Source organism: Mauremys reevesii, unplaced genomic scaffold (assembly GCF_016161935.1).
Source record: "Mauremys reevesii isolate NIE-2019 unplaced genomic scaffold, ASM1616193v1 Contig31, whole genome shotgun sequence".
In the NCBI taxonomy this organism is placed as follows: Eukaryota; Metazoa; Chordata; order Testudines; family Geoemydidae; genus Mauremys; species Mauremys reevesii.
Window position 1 is genome coordinate 177,455 of NW_024100842.1, and position 14,678 is coordinate 192,132.

General features: G+C 51.3%; 1 protein-coding gene across 3 annotated transcripts in view; it reads right to left on the minus strand.

Moving 5' to 3' along the window:
* The window catches only part of LOC120393801 (nuclear GTPase SLIP-GC-like), a 303,315-nt gene that overhangs the window by 51,010 nt on the left and 237,627 nt on the right, over nucleotides 1-14,678 (minus strand). For all 3 annotated transcript variants that reach the window (XM_039518289.1, XM_039518288.1, XM_039518290.1), the window contains exons 4-8: nucleotides 10,948-11,053; nucleotides 5,580-5,802; nucleotides 4,283-4,498; nucleotides 1,816-2,043; nucleotides 389-564 (exon numbers count right to left, since the gene is read on the minus strand). In XM_039518289.1, the coding sequence (XP_039374223.1) occupies nucleotides 389-564; nucleotides 1,816-2,043; nucleotides 4,283-4,498; nucleotides 5,580-5,802; nucleotides 10,948-11,053 (949 nt within the window). The remainder of the gene's footprint in view (nucleotides 1-388; nucleotides 565-1,815; nucleotides 2,044-4,282; nucleotides 4,499-5,579; nucleotides 5,803-10,947; nucleotides 11,054-14,678) is intronic.

The following is a 14,678-nucleotide window of genomic DNA, read 5'->3' on the forward strand; positions in this document are numbered from 1 at the left end:
CAGTTTTGCTTTTGTTCTTATTACAAGGGATCGTTGGGTCTGTCTGAATCAATGCCTCACTGTTTTCAATATTTAGTGAGTTGCAGGTTGGTTTATTTTTTATCTCTATATGTACTTGTGTGGGAAGGGGGGGCGTAAATTACTACTAGACACAAAGAAGGGGGGCACGATCATATATGTTTGAGAACCACTGGTATTGCTGTGAGACACTGCAGTCAGAAACCACCAGCCAGAACAAATGGCAGATGCTTCAGAAGCTGATGGGTGAACCTAGACTAAGGGGTAGCTAGAAGGAGGGGCTGCAGGAGAAAGACAGGCAGACACACTCTAAGTCTCTAAAGTGAAGGACTCTCAGTCCCTGAAGCCCAGGGATAGTCTATTCCACTACCTCAGGTATTCCTCCAGCTGCAGCTTATCAGACTTGGTGACCACCAGGGCGATGTCACTGCACATCCCGCCTTGGTAAGCTTTGATGCTTTCTGTCAGCAGCACTTCATGGACTTTGTCCCCCAGAACTCGTTCGATGTCGCTGATAATCCAGATGACTGAACATTTATTGATGCTCTTAAGGAGAAAGAGGGAGAGAGAGAGAGGATTATACTTGGAAGCATAGGCACCGACTCTGTGGGTGCTCCAGGACTGGAGCACCCACAGGGAAAAATTAGTGGGTGCTCTGCACCCACCAGCAGCCAAATTCCCCTCCCTGCTGACCCCACCTCTTCCTCCTCCCACCTGAGTGTGTTGCGTCCCCACTCCTCTGCTTACCTCTCAGCGCTTCCCGCCTGGCCACCACCACACAACTGTTCGGCCGCTCGGGGGGGGAGGCAGGGAAGAGGCGGGACTGGGGTGGGGATTTGAGGAAGGAGTCGAAATAGGTGCAGGGAGGGGGCAGAGTTGGGGCGGGGCCGGAGGCTGGGTTGAGCACCCACCAGTGGGAGCAGAAGTTGGCGCCTATGTCTGGAAGCAACAAGGCAGCCAGGCTCCATCCTGAGACATGCCGAGCACCCTGGATTCCCACTGACTGCAATGGCAGTGCAGAGTGCTCAGTCTCTGCAGGATTGTGCCAGCAATTTGCAGACTTGAGCCCCTAGCTCGAGCCCCTCAGCTGTGTGCCACTCAGGACTGTGCTAGCTGGAGGTTCTGAGCTGACCGCTAGGGGTATTTCTACACAACAACTACTGTAAACACCTGTGGCTGGCCTGGGTCTGCTGACTTGGGCTGTGGGTCTGTAAAACTGCTGTATAAAAGTGTATAGACATTTGGGCTTGGGCTGGAGCCAGCACTCTGAGACCCTGTGGGGGAGGGAGGGTCCCAGACTCCCGCCCAAGCCTGAACATCAACACAGCAATTTTACAGCCCCAGAGCCCGAGCCTGAGTCAGCTGACAGGGGCCAGCTGCGGGTGTTGAATTGCTGCGTAGACATTCCGTGGGATAGCCCTAGTGCAGAGAAGATAAAGGTCGAGCTGATCATTGCAGGGTCTGCACTTCTGAAGAAAAACCTCAGTCTCCTAGTGAAGAGCGGTTAGAGAAAGGTGCTCTGGGGCCTTGATGCTACAGGAATCCAGGAGCAGCAATGGATCCAAGCTGGGAAGCACCATTAGCTAATATCAGAGATGCACCCTCAATATACGGTGTGGCTGCTGCTTCTGTTCTTTCCACTAAAGCCTTCCCCAGGCCACAGAGCACATGGCCCTCTCTAAAGCTTTCCTTCCTTCGTTACACTGGAATAGTAACATTCGAATCAACGGTTAAACACTCTCTAGCCAAATAATGTATCAGAATTTCCTCCCTCACACCACAGAGCTGGTAAGTCACCTCTTTCCACATTTCGTCCCTTTTGCTGTTGTAATCTCCTGTCCCGGGAATATCCATAAATACGACACCTTCCGGAATCACGTCCGACTGCGGAATCATTACTTCCACGTATTTGATTAGCGGCCAGAGTCGCATCTTAGCTTTCTCTTCATCCAGTGCTGGCTCCTCCTCATCCTTGTTACTCTGACTCCGGATATAGGGGTCCAGTTTGCCAGAGAGTTCTTCTGCCTGGAACACGATAAATAAATCAAATTCTGCCCCTGTTTGGTAATAGGACCTTGAAGTCATCTGTGAACAGTAATTAACTGAACAACCTTCCACCGGGGAGAGAGGGGGGGTAACGGGGGCGTTGTGAGACTAAGTTTCATTCTCTACCATTTTACAGAGGAGGAAACTGAGGGGCCGGGACGAGGAAGAACACTCAGTGAGTCATTGTCTGAGCTGGGAATAGAGCCCAGGAAGTCTAGCCTCTTTCCAATTCTGATAGAGCTTTCACATGAGCTAAACAGCACGGTGGAAGCACAGAATCTCCCTCTCTGGTACTGCAGAGGACACGTGACAGAGTCACTGTAGCCTGAGGCCTGATTAACTTTCTCCGGCAGGTCCCTGGGAGTGGCTGTGGCTAGGGAACGGGGCAAGGAGGTGGGATGCTGGGGGCAGAGGGTTAAAGCTGCCTGTGCATGGCTGGCAGTAAAAAGCAGAAATGTTCCCTGTGGTCCTTTCCTCAGGGAAAATCCCCACTTGAAATTTGGGACGAGAAAGACAGGAAAACCTCTGAAAATCCCTAAGCCAAGATAACATTTTTAAATTGAAACAAAGCAAAACAATTGTTTCAAAGTGATGATTCGTCACAAAGTATTGTTGGTTTGGTTTGATGACCATGATTGGAAAAAATCAGAATATCAGTTACAATTGACATTATCTTGCATAACGTTTAGACTTCAACTAACCCACATTTTCCAACTGGAAATTTATTTGGTGAGGAAATGTTGCTGAGCTCTAGGTGGCAGCACGGGAGCTGCCTTCCTGCCAGGGGTGTGGAGGAGTGGGATGGGGCAGACGGAGTTCATTCCCTCAGTGGGACAGACTGGGGTAATCTCCGTGGGGAATCCCACAATAGATTCATGCAGGAGGGGACAATTTTGCCCCGAGTTTGGCCTATTCCAAGTTCTCTGGAAAAACCCATCCACAGCCGGCAAAGCTCATTTGTAGCTCAATGTACAGCTGAAAGAGGCAGCTGCTGAATTTAAATGTTACCGCCTTTCCTTAAAGGGGTATGTCTGCACTGCGAAGGGGGGCAGAGGGGTATGATTGCAGCACATGGAGACGTACCCGAGCTGGCTTTGATCTAGGTAGCAGTGAAGCTGCAGTGGCCTGGACGTCTGTGCGGGGTGGCTGCCCGAGTAATTAGCCAGGGTTCTGGGTGGGCTTGTACAGCTGCCACAGCTTTACTGCTATTGGTATATGAGCTAACTGGCTCAAAGCTAGCTCGGGTGTGTCTATCACACGGCCCACTGCCGTACTGCCAACTTTGACTCTTTTTGGTGATTTTAAAAACCATCAAATCCTGTTTTTTAGTTTGTCTTTTGACCTTTTAACTCCCCTTTACGCCTTAGTCGTTGTGTGTATAATAATTTCAGGTTGAAAAAGTCAGACTTCAGTGTACACCTCTCCCTAGCCACTCATCCTCTCCTCACCCCAAGACAGGGAAATGCCCAGTCACCCATTTCCTGTCACTATCTTGACTCTCTCCCCTCCTACTTTTGTTCCTCTGACAAAAGCATGGCTGGCTGGTAAATAGTTTGAGCATCACTGCCCTAATTAGTGCAGCAGGATTCACACACCCACGCAGAACTTATATAATTGCAACATGTGAAAACAGAACTTATATAATTGTTCAGGGTTGATGACTTACATATTGCAAAACTTTAAATTTATAAGCGATGTCACAGGAAAAATGATGAGGGATTGGTTTAGCCATTGGCAAGAAGCAACACTTCCCTGCTTCTCCTCCCCACCTCTCCCCCGCCTTCACTGTCTGAAACTGGGAGTGAGCCCAACTGCTCAGACTCCCTCCCCTGGCTCTAGCACTTCCCTCCCCATCCCCTCGCCTTCCCAGCCTCCTGCTCTGGCCTCACCCTTTCCACCCATCTCGCTGACATAAGAACGGCCACACTGGGTCAGATCAATGGTCCATCTAGCCCACCACCTGGTCTTCTGAAAGTGGCCAATGCCAGATGCTTCAGAAGGAGTAAACAGAACAAGGCTCTTTATCTAGTGATCCATCCCCTGTCGTCCACTCCCAATTTCGGGCAGTCAGAGGTTTAGAGCATGGGGTTTGTCCCTGACCATCTTGGCTAACAGACATCGATTGACCAATCCTGCATGAATTTATCCAGTTTGTTTTTAGTTTGAACCCACAAATGTCTTCAGGATTCGGAATTTATAAACACACACACACACTCACCTGCGCTCCCTCGAGGCGAATACAATTTGCGGCAGGGATATTTACTAGTGGCTTTGCCCTCAACAGGTCTTCATAAGATCTGGTTTCAGCATCTCTCCCATAGAGCGCTCGAAGCTTTTGGACAGCTTCACCTACATCATCTTCCTCCTCCTCTTCTTCCTCCTCCCCGGGTGTCCACACAAGCTCCACCAGATTCTTCAGTTCCTCCTTCCATTCCTGCCAGTACAGAGCAGGGCAAACAGTTATCTTGGGCATTTGGGGGCCGGGGTGGGGGCTGGGCAAGGCTGCTACAGAATAATGCAGGAGTTGGAGCTGGATTTGACTAGGGTTGTACAGGCAGCGGTAGTGGATTTCAGCAGCTATGGCAGTGCCTAGAGCTCAGGCTGGGTGGGATTGGTGTAACAGCATTCCAATCAAAGGGACTACAGAGCTATTTCAGTGCCAGGCAGGGGATGGGAGCTGGGAACTGGCTCAGTGCTGCAGGAGAAGCTGTGGGGAGCTATAGTGCAGACGCAGCACAAGTGGTTCCCTGGCTTCTGCAGCAGACAAACCAGCTGTGGTTCCAGCAGCAGGATTCCCCTCTGGACAACTCCAAGCAAACCAGGGAGGGAAGTGCTGTTGCTTACACCTGTCTCCTCCTGAAAGGGTGACCAGATGTCCCAATTTTATAGGGACAGTCCTGATTTTTGGGTCTTTTTCTTATAGTAGGTAGTCCGATGATGATGATGATGACAAATCTGTGCAGACCATCTATTGTTGGTCTCATAGTGTGCCCTCTGATGACTACACAGGCCAATTCTAGAGCCAATTCTAGAGTTGCACATTTGGCTGCAGATGGTGCATGGGAAGTTGGCGGTCAGTGGGTTGTGCGCTGCTGATGCTCTGTGACCTCGTTCGCGTGCCTCTTGTAGACGCTGGCAGCGATCTTCTTCAAAGGCGATGCAGGTATTGCTGACAGTTGCACTTATATAGGCTCCTATAACTCCATGCTTCCTGTCCAGATTTTTCACATTTGCTGTCTGGTTACCCTACCTCCTGACCTCCTAAGAGAACCAGCCCCAACCCTGTCCTCAGAGGACACTCATTGCTTCCTGGAGCCCTTGGCAATCATCAGGCAGAGCTGAGGTTTAATACAAGAAGCAGCCAGCCGGCGACTTCTGGGCCAGGCAGCCAGCTGCCCTCTCCATAAGACAGAGTTACCCTGTGGAGGGGCTGTGGCTGGCTGCACACCCTGCAGCAGGAGACTGTCCTAAAGAACACACCCGGGCCCTGTGCCAGGCTGAGGAATTAGACTTGCCTGTAGTGACAGAAGGTGAATTTTTGCCTCGTAGTTTTTGCTCCGGCTGATGCTGACTTGCACAATGCACGAGGTGCAGGCTTGGTTCCCTGACACTGGCAGGAAGAACTGCTGATCGATGACGGCATTGAACAGCGAGCTCTTCCCAGCCCCGGTGCTGCCAAAGAGCCCAATGTAAATGGGGTCCAGAGAAGACTTTTCTTTCAAGGTGAGGAGGCGGTTCCTGAGAAGGAGGAGAGAGGGAGGGAGGGTTAGACAGATTCATGTATTTGGGAAGGGCCAGTAGCTCCCTTCCTCACAAATACAGCCCCACTGGAGGCAATGGAAAGACTCCCCTTCTCCCCAACCCCCAAAATGATTTAGATGAACACTGGATCAGGCTCTGCTATCGTTAAGGTTTGGCTGGATGGACAGACAAGTTTTCCTGCCATAAACCATGAACCAAGACCTAGAGCAGCTACAGCTGGCGAGGGGCTAGGAACCCTGGAATACGCCCCTAGAAGCAGGAGGTCTGTGTCATGGGGTATATGTACCCCACGCTAGCCCAGCAACCAAAGGGTTAATACAGGTACTGCCAGCTAGTACCGCGTTTACCAGTCAGAAGGGGCCCCAGCCAGCCTAATCCCCCGACCATCTGAGCTGGCCAGGAAAGCTCCCCCCACCCCTGCTCTGCCCCCACCCCACCCCACTCCACCCCTTCCCCTGAGGACTGCAGCAGGGGTCAGGCACACCCTGCACTCACCGGGTGGCGGTAAGTGGAGCAACCCAGCTTCCGCTTGCTCCACTCCGTCAGCTCCCAGCCAGTTTTCCCTACCCCCCAAGTCCCAAGGCTGGGATCCGGGGGAGCAGAGCGGCGTGGGCTGGGGCCGGTTCACCCCACGCCCCGCGGCCCCGTGAGTGTGGGGTCGGGCCGGCCCTGCAATTACTGGGCAGCAGGAAGTGGAGTGACCCGGCCCCAACCCGCTCCGCTCCTCCGGCTCGTGCTGGGGGGAGGTTCTCCCATCTCCCAAGCCTAGGGAGGAGATGGAGTGGTGGGGAAAGTGCATGGGATGGGGAAGAGAAGGGGATGGGGGAAGCGGGGGCAGGGGAGAAGCTGGAGCCCAGCATTCAGCATCCCCTTGGCAGAATGGGTTACACTTGGATCGCACTTTCAGGCTTTTCTTCCCAACCATATGGGTATAAACTTTTTTTTTTTTAATTATAATCTGAATCACAAGAATGTAGGTACTGGACTTTAAGAAAAACACTTAGTATTCAGTTCTGCAGAAAAGGACCTAGGGGTTACAGTGGATGAAAAGCTGGATATGAGTCGACAGTGTGCCCTTGTTGCCAAGAAGGCTAATGGCATTTTGGGCTGTATAAGTAGTGGCATTGTCAGCAGATCGGGGGACGTGATCGTTCCCCTCTATTCGACATTGGTGAGGCCTCATCTGGAGTACTGTGTCCAGTTTTGGGCCCCCCACTACAAGAAGAATGTGAAAAATTGGAAAGAGTCCAGCGGAGGGCAACAAAAATGATTAGGGGGCTGGAGCACATGACTTATGAGGAGAGGCTGAGGGAACTGGGATTGTTTAGTCTGCAGAAGAGAAGAGTGAGGGGGGATTTGATAGCTGCTTTCAACTACCTGACAGGGGGTTCCAAAGAGGATGGAGCTTGGCTGTTCTCAGTGGTACTAGGTGACAGGACAAGGAGCAATGGTCTCAAGTTGCAGTGTGGGAGGTTTAGGTTGGATATTAGGAAACATTTTTTCAGTAGGAGGTTGGTGAAGCACTGGAATGGGTTCCCTAGGGATGTGGTGGAATCTCCTTCCTTAGAGGTTTTTAAGGTCAGGTTTGACAAAGCCCTGGCTGAGATGATTTAGTTGGGGACTGGTCCTGCTTTGAGCAGGGGGTTGGACTAGATACCTCCTGAGGTCCCTTCCAATCCTGAGATTCTATGATTCTATTGAGAGATTCTCTATAAAATCCCACCAGTTGGCAACATACTGTAAAAATTTTATGTGAGCAAATTCACCAAATTAAGTTGGTTCCTCAGGAGAAATTAAGTGTACTCAACTGTCTTCGGCATTTTGTGCTAAAAGATCACTGCAAGAAAAGCTGGTTTTAAGAGACAGATGAGAGGTGCTTTGTTCCTTACTAAACTTTATCTGATTGAAGATTATTCAGGACTAACCAATTACAGCTGGAAACAAGTTCCCCTGTTAAGCAGGCCCATTGAACCCTCACCCTGACAAGCCCCACCTCCCCAGCATCTGTACCACCCCGATGAGCCCTCCCAGACACCCTCCCTATTGAGCCCCAACTACCTGCACCCCCACCCAAATGAACCCCACCTCCCCTGCACCTAGAACCCCACTGCTGAGCCCCAAACACCTTCACTTGGATCCCCTGCAGAGTCCCATTGCCCCTGCACCTGGAACCCTTCTGTGCATCCAGATCCCCCACTGAGCCACCTGCACCCAGATTGCCCCACAGAGAACTTTTTTACCCCCATCTGGATCCCCCCACACTAAGTCCCTCTGCACTTGGATCCTGCTGTTGGGCTGAGCCTGCTCACCCACACCTGGTGTGCCGGGCACAGGGGGGCAGGGCCCCAGGGTGTTTCTGGGGCAGGCCTGGCCCTTGCACTGTGTCAGAATTGGGTGCAGCTTAACTGCCGAGTCCCTGTCCCAGGGTGGGATGGGGGGAAGCTGCAGGGTAATCTCCCACCTCCATGCAACCAGTGGCCTGTGCTCCCCACTGCCATGTTGGAGCCTCCGCATTTATTTATTGACAAATACAATTTGCAGAATTTTAAGATATTGTGCACAGAATTTTTAATATTTTGGTGCACAATCTCCTCAGGAATATGGGGTGCTGTGCAGCTGTGGTGGTGGGTCTGTGAGCGGGGGGCGCTGGTGAGTGGTGTGGTGTGCAGCATGCTGTGCAGTTGTGGTGGAAGGTCAGTGGGGGAGGTCTCTGGGGGCTGGGTATAGAGATCTGTGCTGGAGGTCTCTGGGCAAGGGGGCGCTGGGGCATAATGGTGGGGCACTGGGCAGGGGGGCAATGTGGTATGGGCCCACCTTCAAGGCGAAGGGGCATGCTGGCAGCACAGGGCTGGGCAGGGCAGTGTGCGTCTGGCAGCTGCAGGTTCGTAAACAGTGCTCTCCTGCTGGGCTGTGCAGAGCGGGGCTGCTCCTGCCATGCTGTGCCTCATTGCCCCAGCCCGCCCTTCACGCCGGAGACTGACCATCCCACCCCCCTGCACTGTGCCCCATGGGGGCCCACAAATTTGTTTGGCACCGGGCCCACAAAAAGTTAATCCGACCCTGCTGCTAGCCACTGCTGATTGGCCAGCTAACAGCAGCTGGGAGGATAAAAGGGCTGGGAGGCAGAAGGCGGGTGGCTAACAGAGCAGTGAGCAGGCAGGAGAAAGGAACTCCTGTCAGCAGACTACTAGAGAGCTGCTCAGGGAGAACATTCCAGCAAGAGGTGAACACGCCAACAGACCGAAGAGCCTGCAGGGGCCCGAGGGAAGGCAGGAAGGAGCTCAGGGTACTCTTAGAATCAGCAAACCCTGACTCTCCTTGTCTGGCTTGAGGGCCCTGAGCTGGAACCCAGTGGAGTGGGTGGGCCTGGGTTCCCCTACCAACCCTCTGACAGGCCTGAGAACAGAGAGGCTTTCCAGGTTCCTGGACACCAGGAGTGGCCTGAGAGCCCTGCTGAGCTGAGGGAGCCAAAGCCATGCCCTCCCCACGTTTGGCTGTGGGGACACCTGTGGAAGCAGGGAAAGAAAGAGAGGATTTAAGTGCAGCCGTTTAAGTGTCAGAGACAGAGCAACTGTTCTGTCAAGTCTTAGCCTAATATCGCGAGACCTGTAGAAGCAGGGCTCCCGTCAGAAGCGAGTGGAAAACAGCAGAATAGTCAGTGTGACCCAGCCTTGAGGTAATGATGTTTGAGAAGAGAAAGTGAGAAAATACTGGAATAGATAGCAAATAGCCTAAATAAAATGCAGATGTTTTTAATTCATGCACGTCACAAAGAGGTATAAATGCTTGTGTGATTTTGCTTGTACTTTGGAGAAACTGAGGCAGAGATGCTCTGTCAGCTGTGTTCTTCCCTTGCAATTGCATGTCCTGAATAAACCTGTCTCTGATTTTGTTGTTTCCAACCTGAGAGTGGAATTCATTTCTTCCACACAACTTTGCACTGAGGCATCACCTCACAGCAGGGCCGGCTCTACATATTCGGCCGCCCCAAGCAGTCATGCGCGGGAGACGCCCCGGAGTCCCGGGAGCAGCGGACCTCCCGCTGGCTTGACTGGTGAGGGTCCACTAGTCGCGCGGCTCGGCTGGACCTCCCGCAGCTGCGGACGGTTGGCTGGTCTGGCGGCTCCGGTTGAGCTGCCGCAGTCATGCCTGCGGGAGGTCCAGCCGAGCCGCGCGATCAGCGAACCGTCCGCAGTCATGCCTGTGGCAGGTCCGGTCGTCCCGGGGCTCCGGTGGACCTCCCGCAGGCATGACTGCGGCAGGTCCGCCGGCCCAATCTGCCGCCTCTGACGACAACTGCCGCCCCACGCGCGTGCTTGTCGCGCTGGGGTCTGGAGCCGGCCCTGCCTCACAGTCTGACTCAGGTCTGCGTAGTGCAGTACGGACGTGTCAACACGGTTGTGAGTCCTGGGTTCAGGCTTGGAGACACCGACTCTCTAGGCATGGGTCCCACAGACCCAGGTTTACAATGCAGTGTAGATATACCCCTAATGGCCTTATTCTCGCCATGTCATCCTGTTCAGGGGGCAGGGTTCACCCTGGCTGGAAAAGGCAGCGGGCCCAATCCCAAACTGGGAGCATCCCCAAAGAGCCACGTAAGCCCAGAGAAGCCTGCACAAAGGCCCTGAGCCGTCATACCAGCTCTTTGCTTCTCCTTGGTTCCTGAGCAGTAACATTCTATAGAACCTGCACTATTACGGATGCCTCCCGGCCACAATTTCCTCGTGGAGCCCTGAGGGGAGACCCACGTGGGGAAGGTATCTGCAGTGGTGTTCTCTTTTCCAGCAGGTCTACAGGGCTCGGGAATGAACTGTCCCTGCAGCAGGGACAGCCCATAATTGTGGGGGGTCTTATACTTTCCTCTGAAGCAGCTGGTGTTGCCTCTGTCAGAGACAAGACCCTGGTCTAGAGGGACCGTGGTCTGATCCAGTTTGTCAATTCCTATGGTGCTATCTAGACACAGGCCTGCACCAGAACCCTGCAGATGCAGGAGTTCAGAGCTTGATCTGCACATTGCGACGTGGGTCTGTCCATGGAGCAGGTAAGCGGAGCCCTATGTGAGCGTAGGCTGTGGTGTCTCCATCATTAGGCTTTAAGGGAGAAATGGGGCTGCAGACTCACTTGAGATATTTAATCTCGTCCGATATATTATCCTGGGACAGAGAGTTGGTCAGCTTCTTGTATGTAGTGTTCAGAACTTTTCGGATCCTGGATTCCATATTTTCATCTGGAAGGAGGAGACAATTACATGTTAAGAATACACTCAGCTCTCACCAGCTAAGCAGACTTGTGCCAGGTCAGTCAAGGAGGGGAGCCTCCAAGGAAAACCCAGGATGCTATAGGAAATGGCAACAGTGATTCAATAGATGGCTCTTCATCCCTATCAGCCCCAATCCTCCAGCATGGTGCTAGGGGTGCTGTGCTACCAGACCAGTGGTTCTCAACCCGCGGCCCACAGGCTGCTTGCAGCCCAGTCAGCCCACAGCTGCAACCCACGTGCCATCCTCAGGGCCGTACAGGTAGTATATATATTGTCTGCCTTGCCCCAGCTCAGAGAAGTCAATGGAAAACCATCAAAGACAAACTATAAACCTCCCAACCACTTGGAAGGGGAAAGGAACAATACAGCAAGGAAGGAATGGCCCTGCCTGTGAATAAAGACAAAAGACTGCATCAGTAGATCATAGGATGAGTGGGGGTGGCTCGTGGAAGACTTGGTCCTGGCTACTTGGGACAAGCAAGTGCTGCAAAAGACTGAACTTTGGGGTGAGACTCTACTCTATTAGCTAGGCAAGGTAACTATTAGTAAGTGTAGACCCTAGTTCATGTCTTATGATTTTGTTTTATATGAAACCATTTGTTTCCATCACTCACACTTGTTTCCAGTTGAATCTCTAGTCTTTCTTAAACTAATTCCCTTTTATTTCACTATGATTAGGGCCCTACCAAATTCACAGCCATGAAAAATGCGTCACGGACCGTGAAATCTGGTCTCCCCCCGTGAAATCTGGTTTTCTGTGTGCTTTTACCCTGTACTATACAGATTTCACGGGGGGAGACCAGCGTTTCTCAAATTGTTTGCATGCTTGATTTTTGGAATTGCTCTTTTAAAAATCTAGCAAAAGCCTAAGTTTCAGATGTATTTTCTTCCTTTTTGTTTTTAATAAAATTTACCTTTTTTAAGAACGGGACTGGATTTCTGGTGTCCTAACAGGTTTGTGTCTATGCTGACTGATTAGCTGGTGACAACAGCTAATTTCCTTTGTTTTCTTTCTCGGCTCTTTCCCGGAGGGGTGAAAGAGTTTGAGGGTACCCCACAGGGAGGAATTCCCAAGTGCTCCTTCCTGGGTTCAAAGGGTTTTGGGTTTTTTTGTATTTGGGTGGTGGCAGCATTTACCAAGCCAAGGTCAGAGAAAAGCTGTAACCTTGGGAGTTTAATACAAGCCTGGAGTGGCCAGTATTATTTTTTTAAATCCTTGTGGGCCCCCACCTTCTGCACTCAGAATGACAGAGTTGGGATTCAGCCTTGACAGTGGTAATGCCTCAGAATGATGAGGTAGATGAGGCTTTCTTTGGACAACTAACTGGAGTTTCCAGATCACAGGCCCTGGTTCTAATGGGGGACTTCAATCATCCTGACATCTGCTGGGAGAGCAATACAGCAGTGCACAGACAATCCAGGAAGTTTTTGGAGAGTGCTGGGGACAACTTCCTGGTGCAAGTGCTGGAGGAACCAACTAGAGGCAGTGCTCCTCTTGACCTGCTGCTTATAAACAGGGAAGAATTGGTAGGGGAAGTAGACATGGGTGGCAACCTGGGCGGCAGTGACCATGAGATGGTTGAGTTCAGGATCCTGACAAAGGGAAGAAAGGAGAGTAGCAAAATATGGACCCTGGATTTCAGAAAAGCAGACTTTGACTCCCTTAGGGAACTGATGAGCAGGATCCCCTGGGAGGCTAATATGGGGGGGAAAGGAGTCCAGGAGAGTTGGCTGTATTTTAAAGAAGCCTTATTGATGGCTCAGGAACAAACCATCCCAAAGTGCAGAAAGAATAGCAAATATGGCAGGTGACCAGCTTGGCTTAACAGTGAAATCTTTGGTGAGCTTAAACTCAAAAAGGAAGATTACAAGAAATCGAAATTAGGACAGATGACTGGGGAGGAGTATAAAAATATTGCTTGAGCATCTAGGGGTGTAATCAGGAAAGCCAAGGTACAGCTAGCAAGGGATATGAAGGGTAACAAGAAGGGTTTCTACAGGTATGTTAGCAACAAGAAGCTGGTCAGGGAAAGTGTGGAACCTCTACTGAATGGGGGAGGCAACCTAGTGACAGATGATGTGGAAAAAGCTGAAGTACTCAGTGCTTTTTTTGCCTCGGTCTTCACAGACAAAGTCAGCTCCCAGACTGATGCACTGGGCATCACAGTATGGGGAGGAGATGAGAAGCCCTCAGTGGTGAAAGACCAGGTTAAGGACTATTTAGAAAAGCTGGACATGCACAAGTCCATGGGTCCAGATCTAATGCATCCGAGGACGCTGAGGGAGTTGGCTGATGTGATTGCAGAGCCATTGGCCATTATCTTTGAAAATTTGTGGGGATCAGGAGAGGTCCTGGACGATTGGAAAAAGGCAAATATATAGCCCATCTTTTAAAAAGGGAAGAAAGAACCTGGGGAACTACAGACCGGTCAGCCTCACTTCAGTCCCCAGCAAAATCGTGTAGCAGGTCCTCAAGGAATCTATTTTGAAACACTTGGAGAGGAGGGTGATCAAGAACAGTCAACATGGATTCACCAAGGGCAAGTCATGCCTGACCAACCTGATTGCCTTCTATGATGAGATAACCGGCTCTGTGGCTATGGGGAAAGAGGTGGATGTGATATATCTTGACTTTAGCAAAGCTTTTGATACCGTCTCCCACAGTATTCCTGCCAGCAAGTTAAAGAAGTATGGGTTGAATGAATGGACTATAAGGTGGATAGAAAGCTGGCTAGATTATCAGACTCAATGGGTAGTGATCAACGGCTCGATGTCTAGTTGGCAGCTGGTATCAAGCTGCCAGGGGTCTGTCCTGGAGCCGGTTTTGTTCAACATCTTTATCAATGATCTGGAGGATGGCGTGGACTGCACCCTCAGCAAGTTCACGGATGACACTAAACTGGGGGGAGAGGCAGATACGCTGAAGGGTAGGGATAGGGTCCAGAGTGACCTAGACAAATTGGAGGATTGGGCCAAAAGAAATCTAATGAGGTTCAACAAGGACAAGTGCAGATGACACTTAGGACAGAAGAATCCCATGCGCCGCTACAGGCTGGGGACCAACTGGCTAAGCAGCAATTCTGCAGAAAAGAACCTGGGCATTACAGTGGTTGAGAAGCTGGATATGAGTCAGCAGTGTGCCCTTGTTGCCAAGAAGGCCAATGGCATATTGTGCTGTATTAGTAGGGGCATTGCCAGCAGACTGAGGGAAGTGATTATTCCCCTCTATTCAGGACTGGTGAGGCCACATCTGGAGTATTGTGTCCATTTTTGGTCCCCCCCACTACAGAAAGGGATGTGGACAAATTGGAGAGAGTCCAGTAGAGGGCAACGAAAATAATTAGAGGGTTGGGGCACATGACTTACAAGGAGAGGCTGAGGGAACTGGGGTTATTTAGTCTGTAAGAAGAGAAAAGTGAGGGGGGATTTGATAGCAGCCTTCAACTACGTGAAGGGGGGTTCCAAAGAGGATGGAGCTCGGCTGTTCTCAGTGGTGGCAGATGACAGAACAAGGAGCAATGGTCTCAAGTTGCAGTGGGGGAGGTCTAGGCTGGATATTAGGAAACACTATTTCACTAGGAGGGTGGTGAAG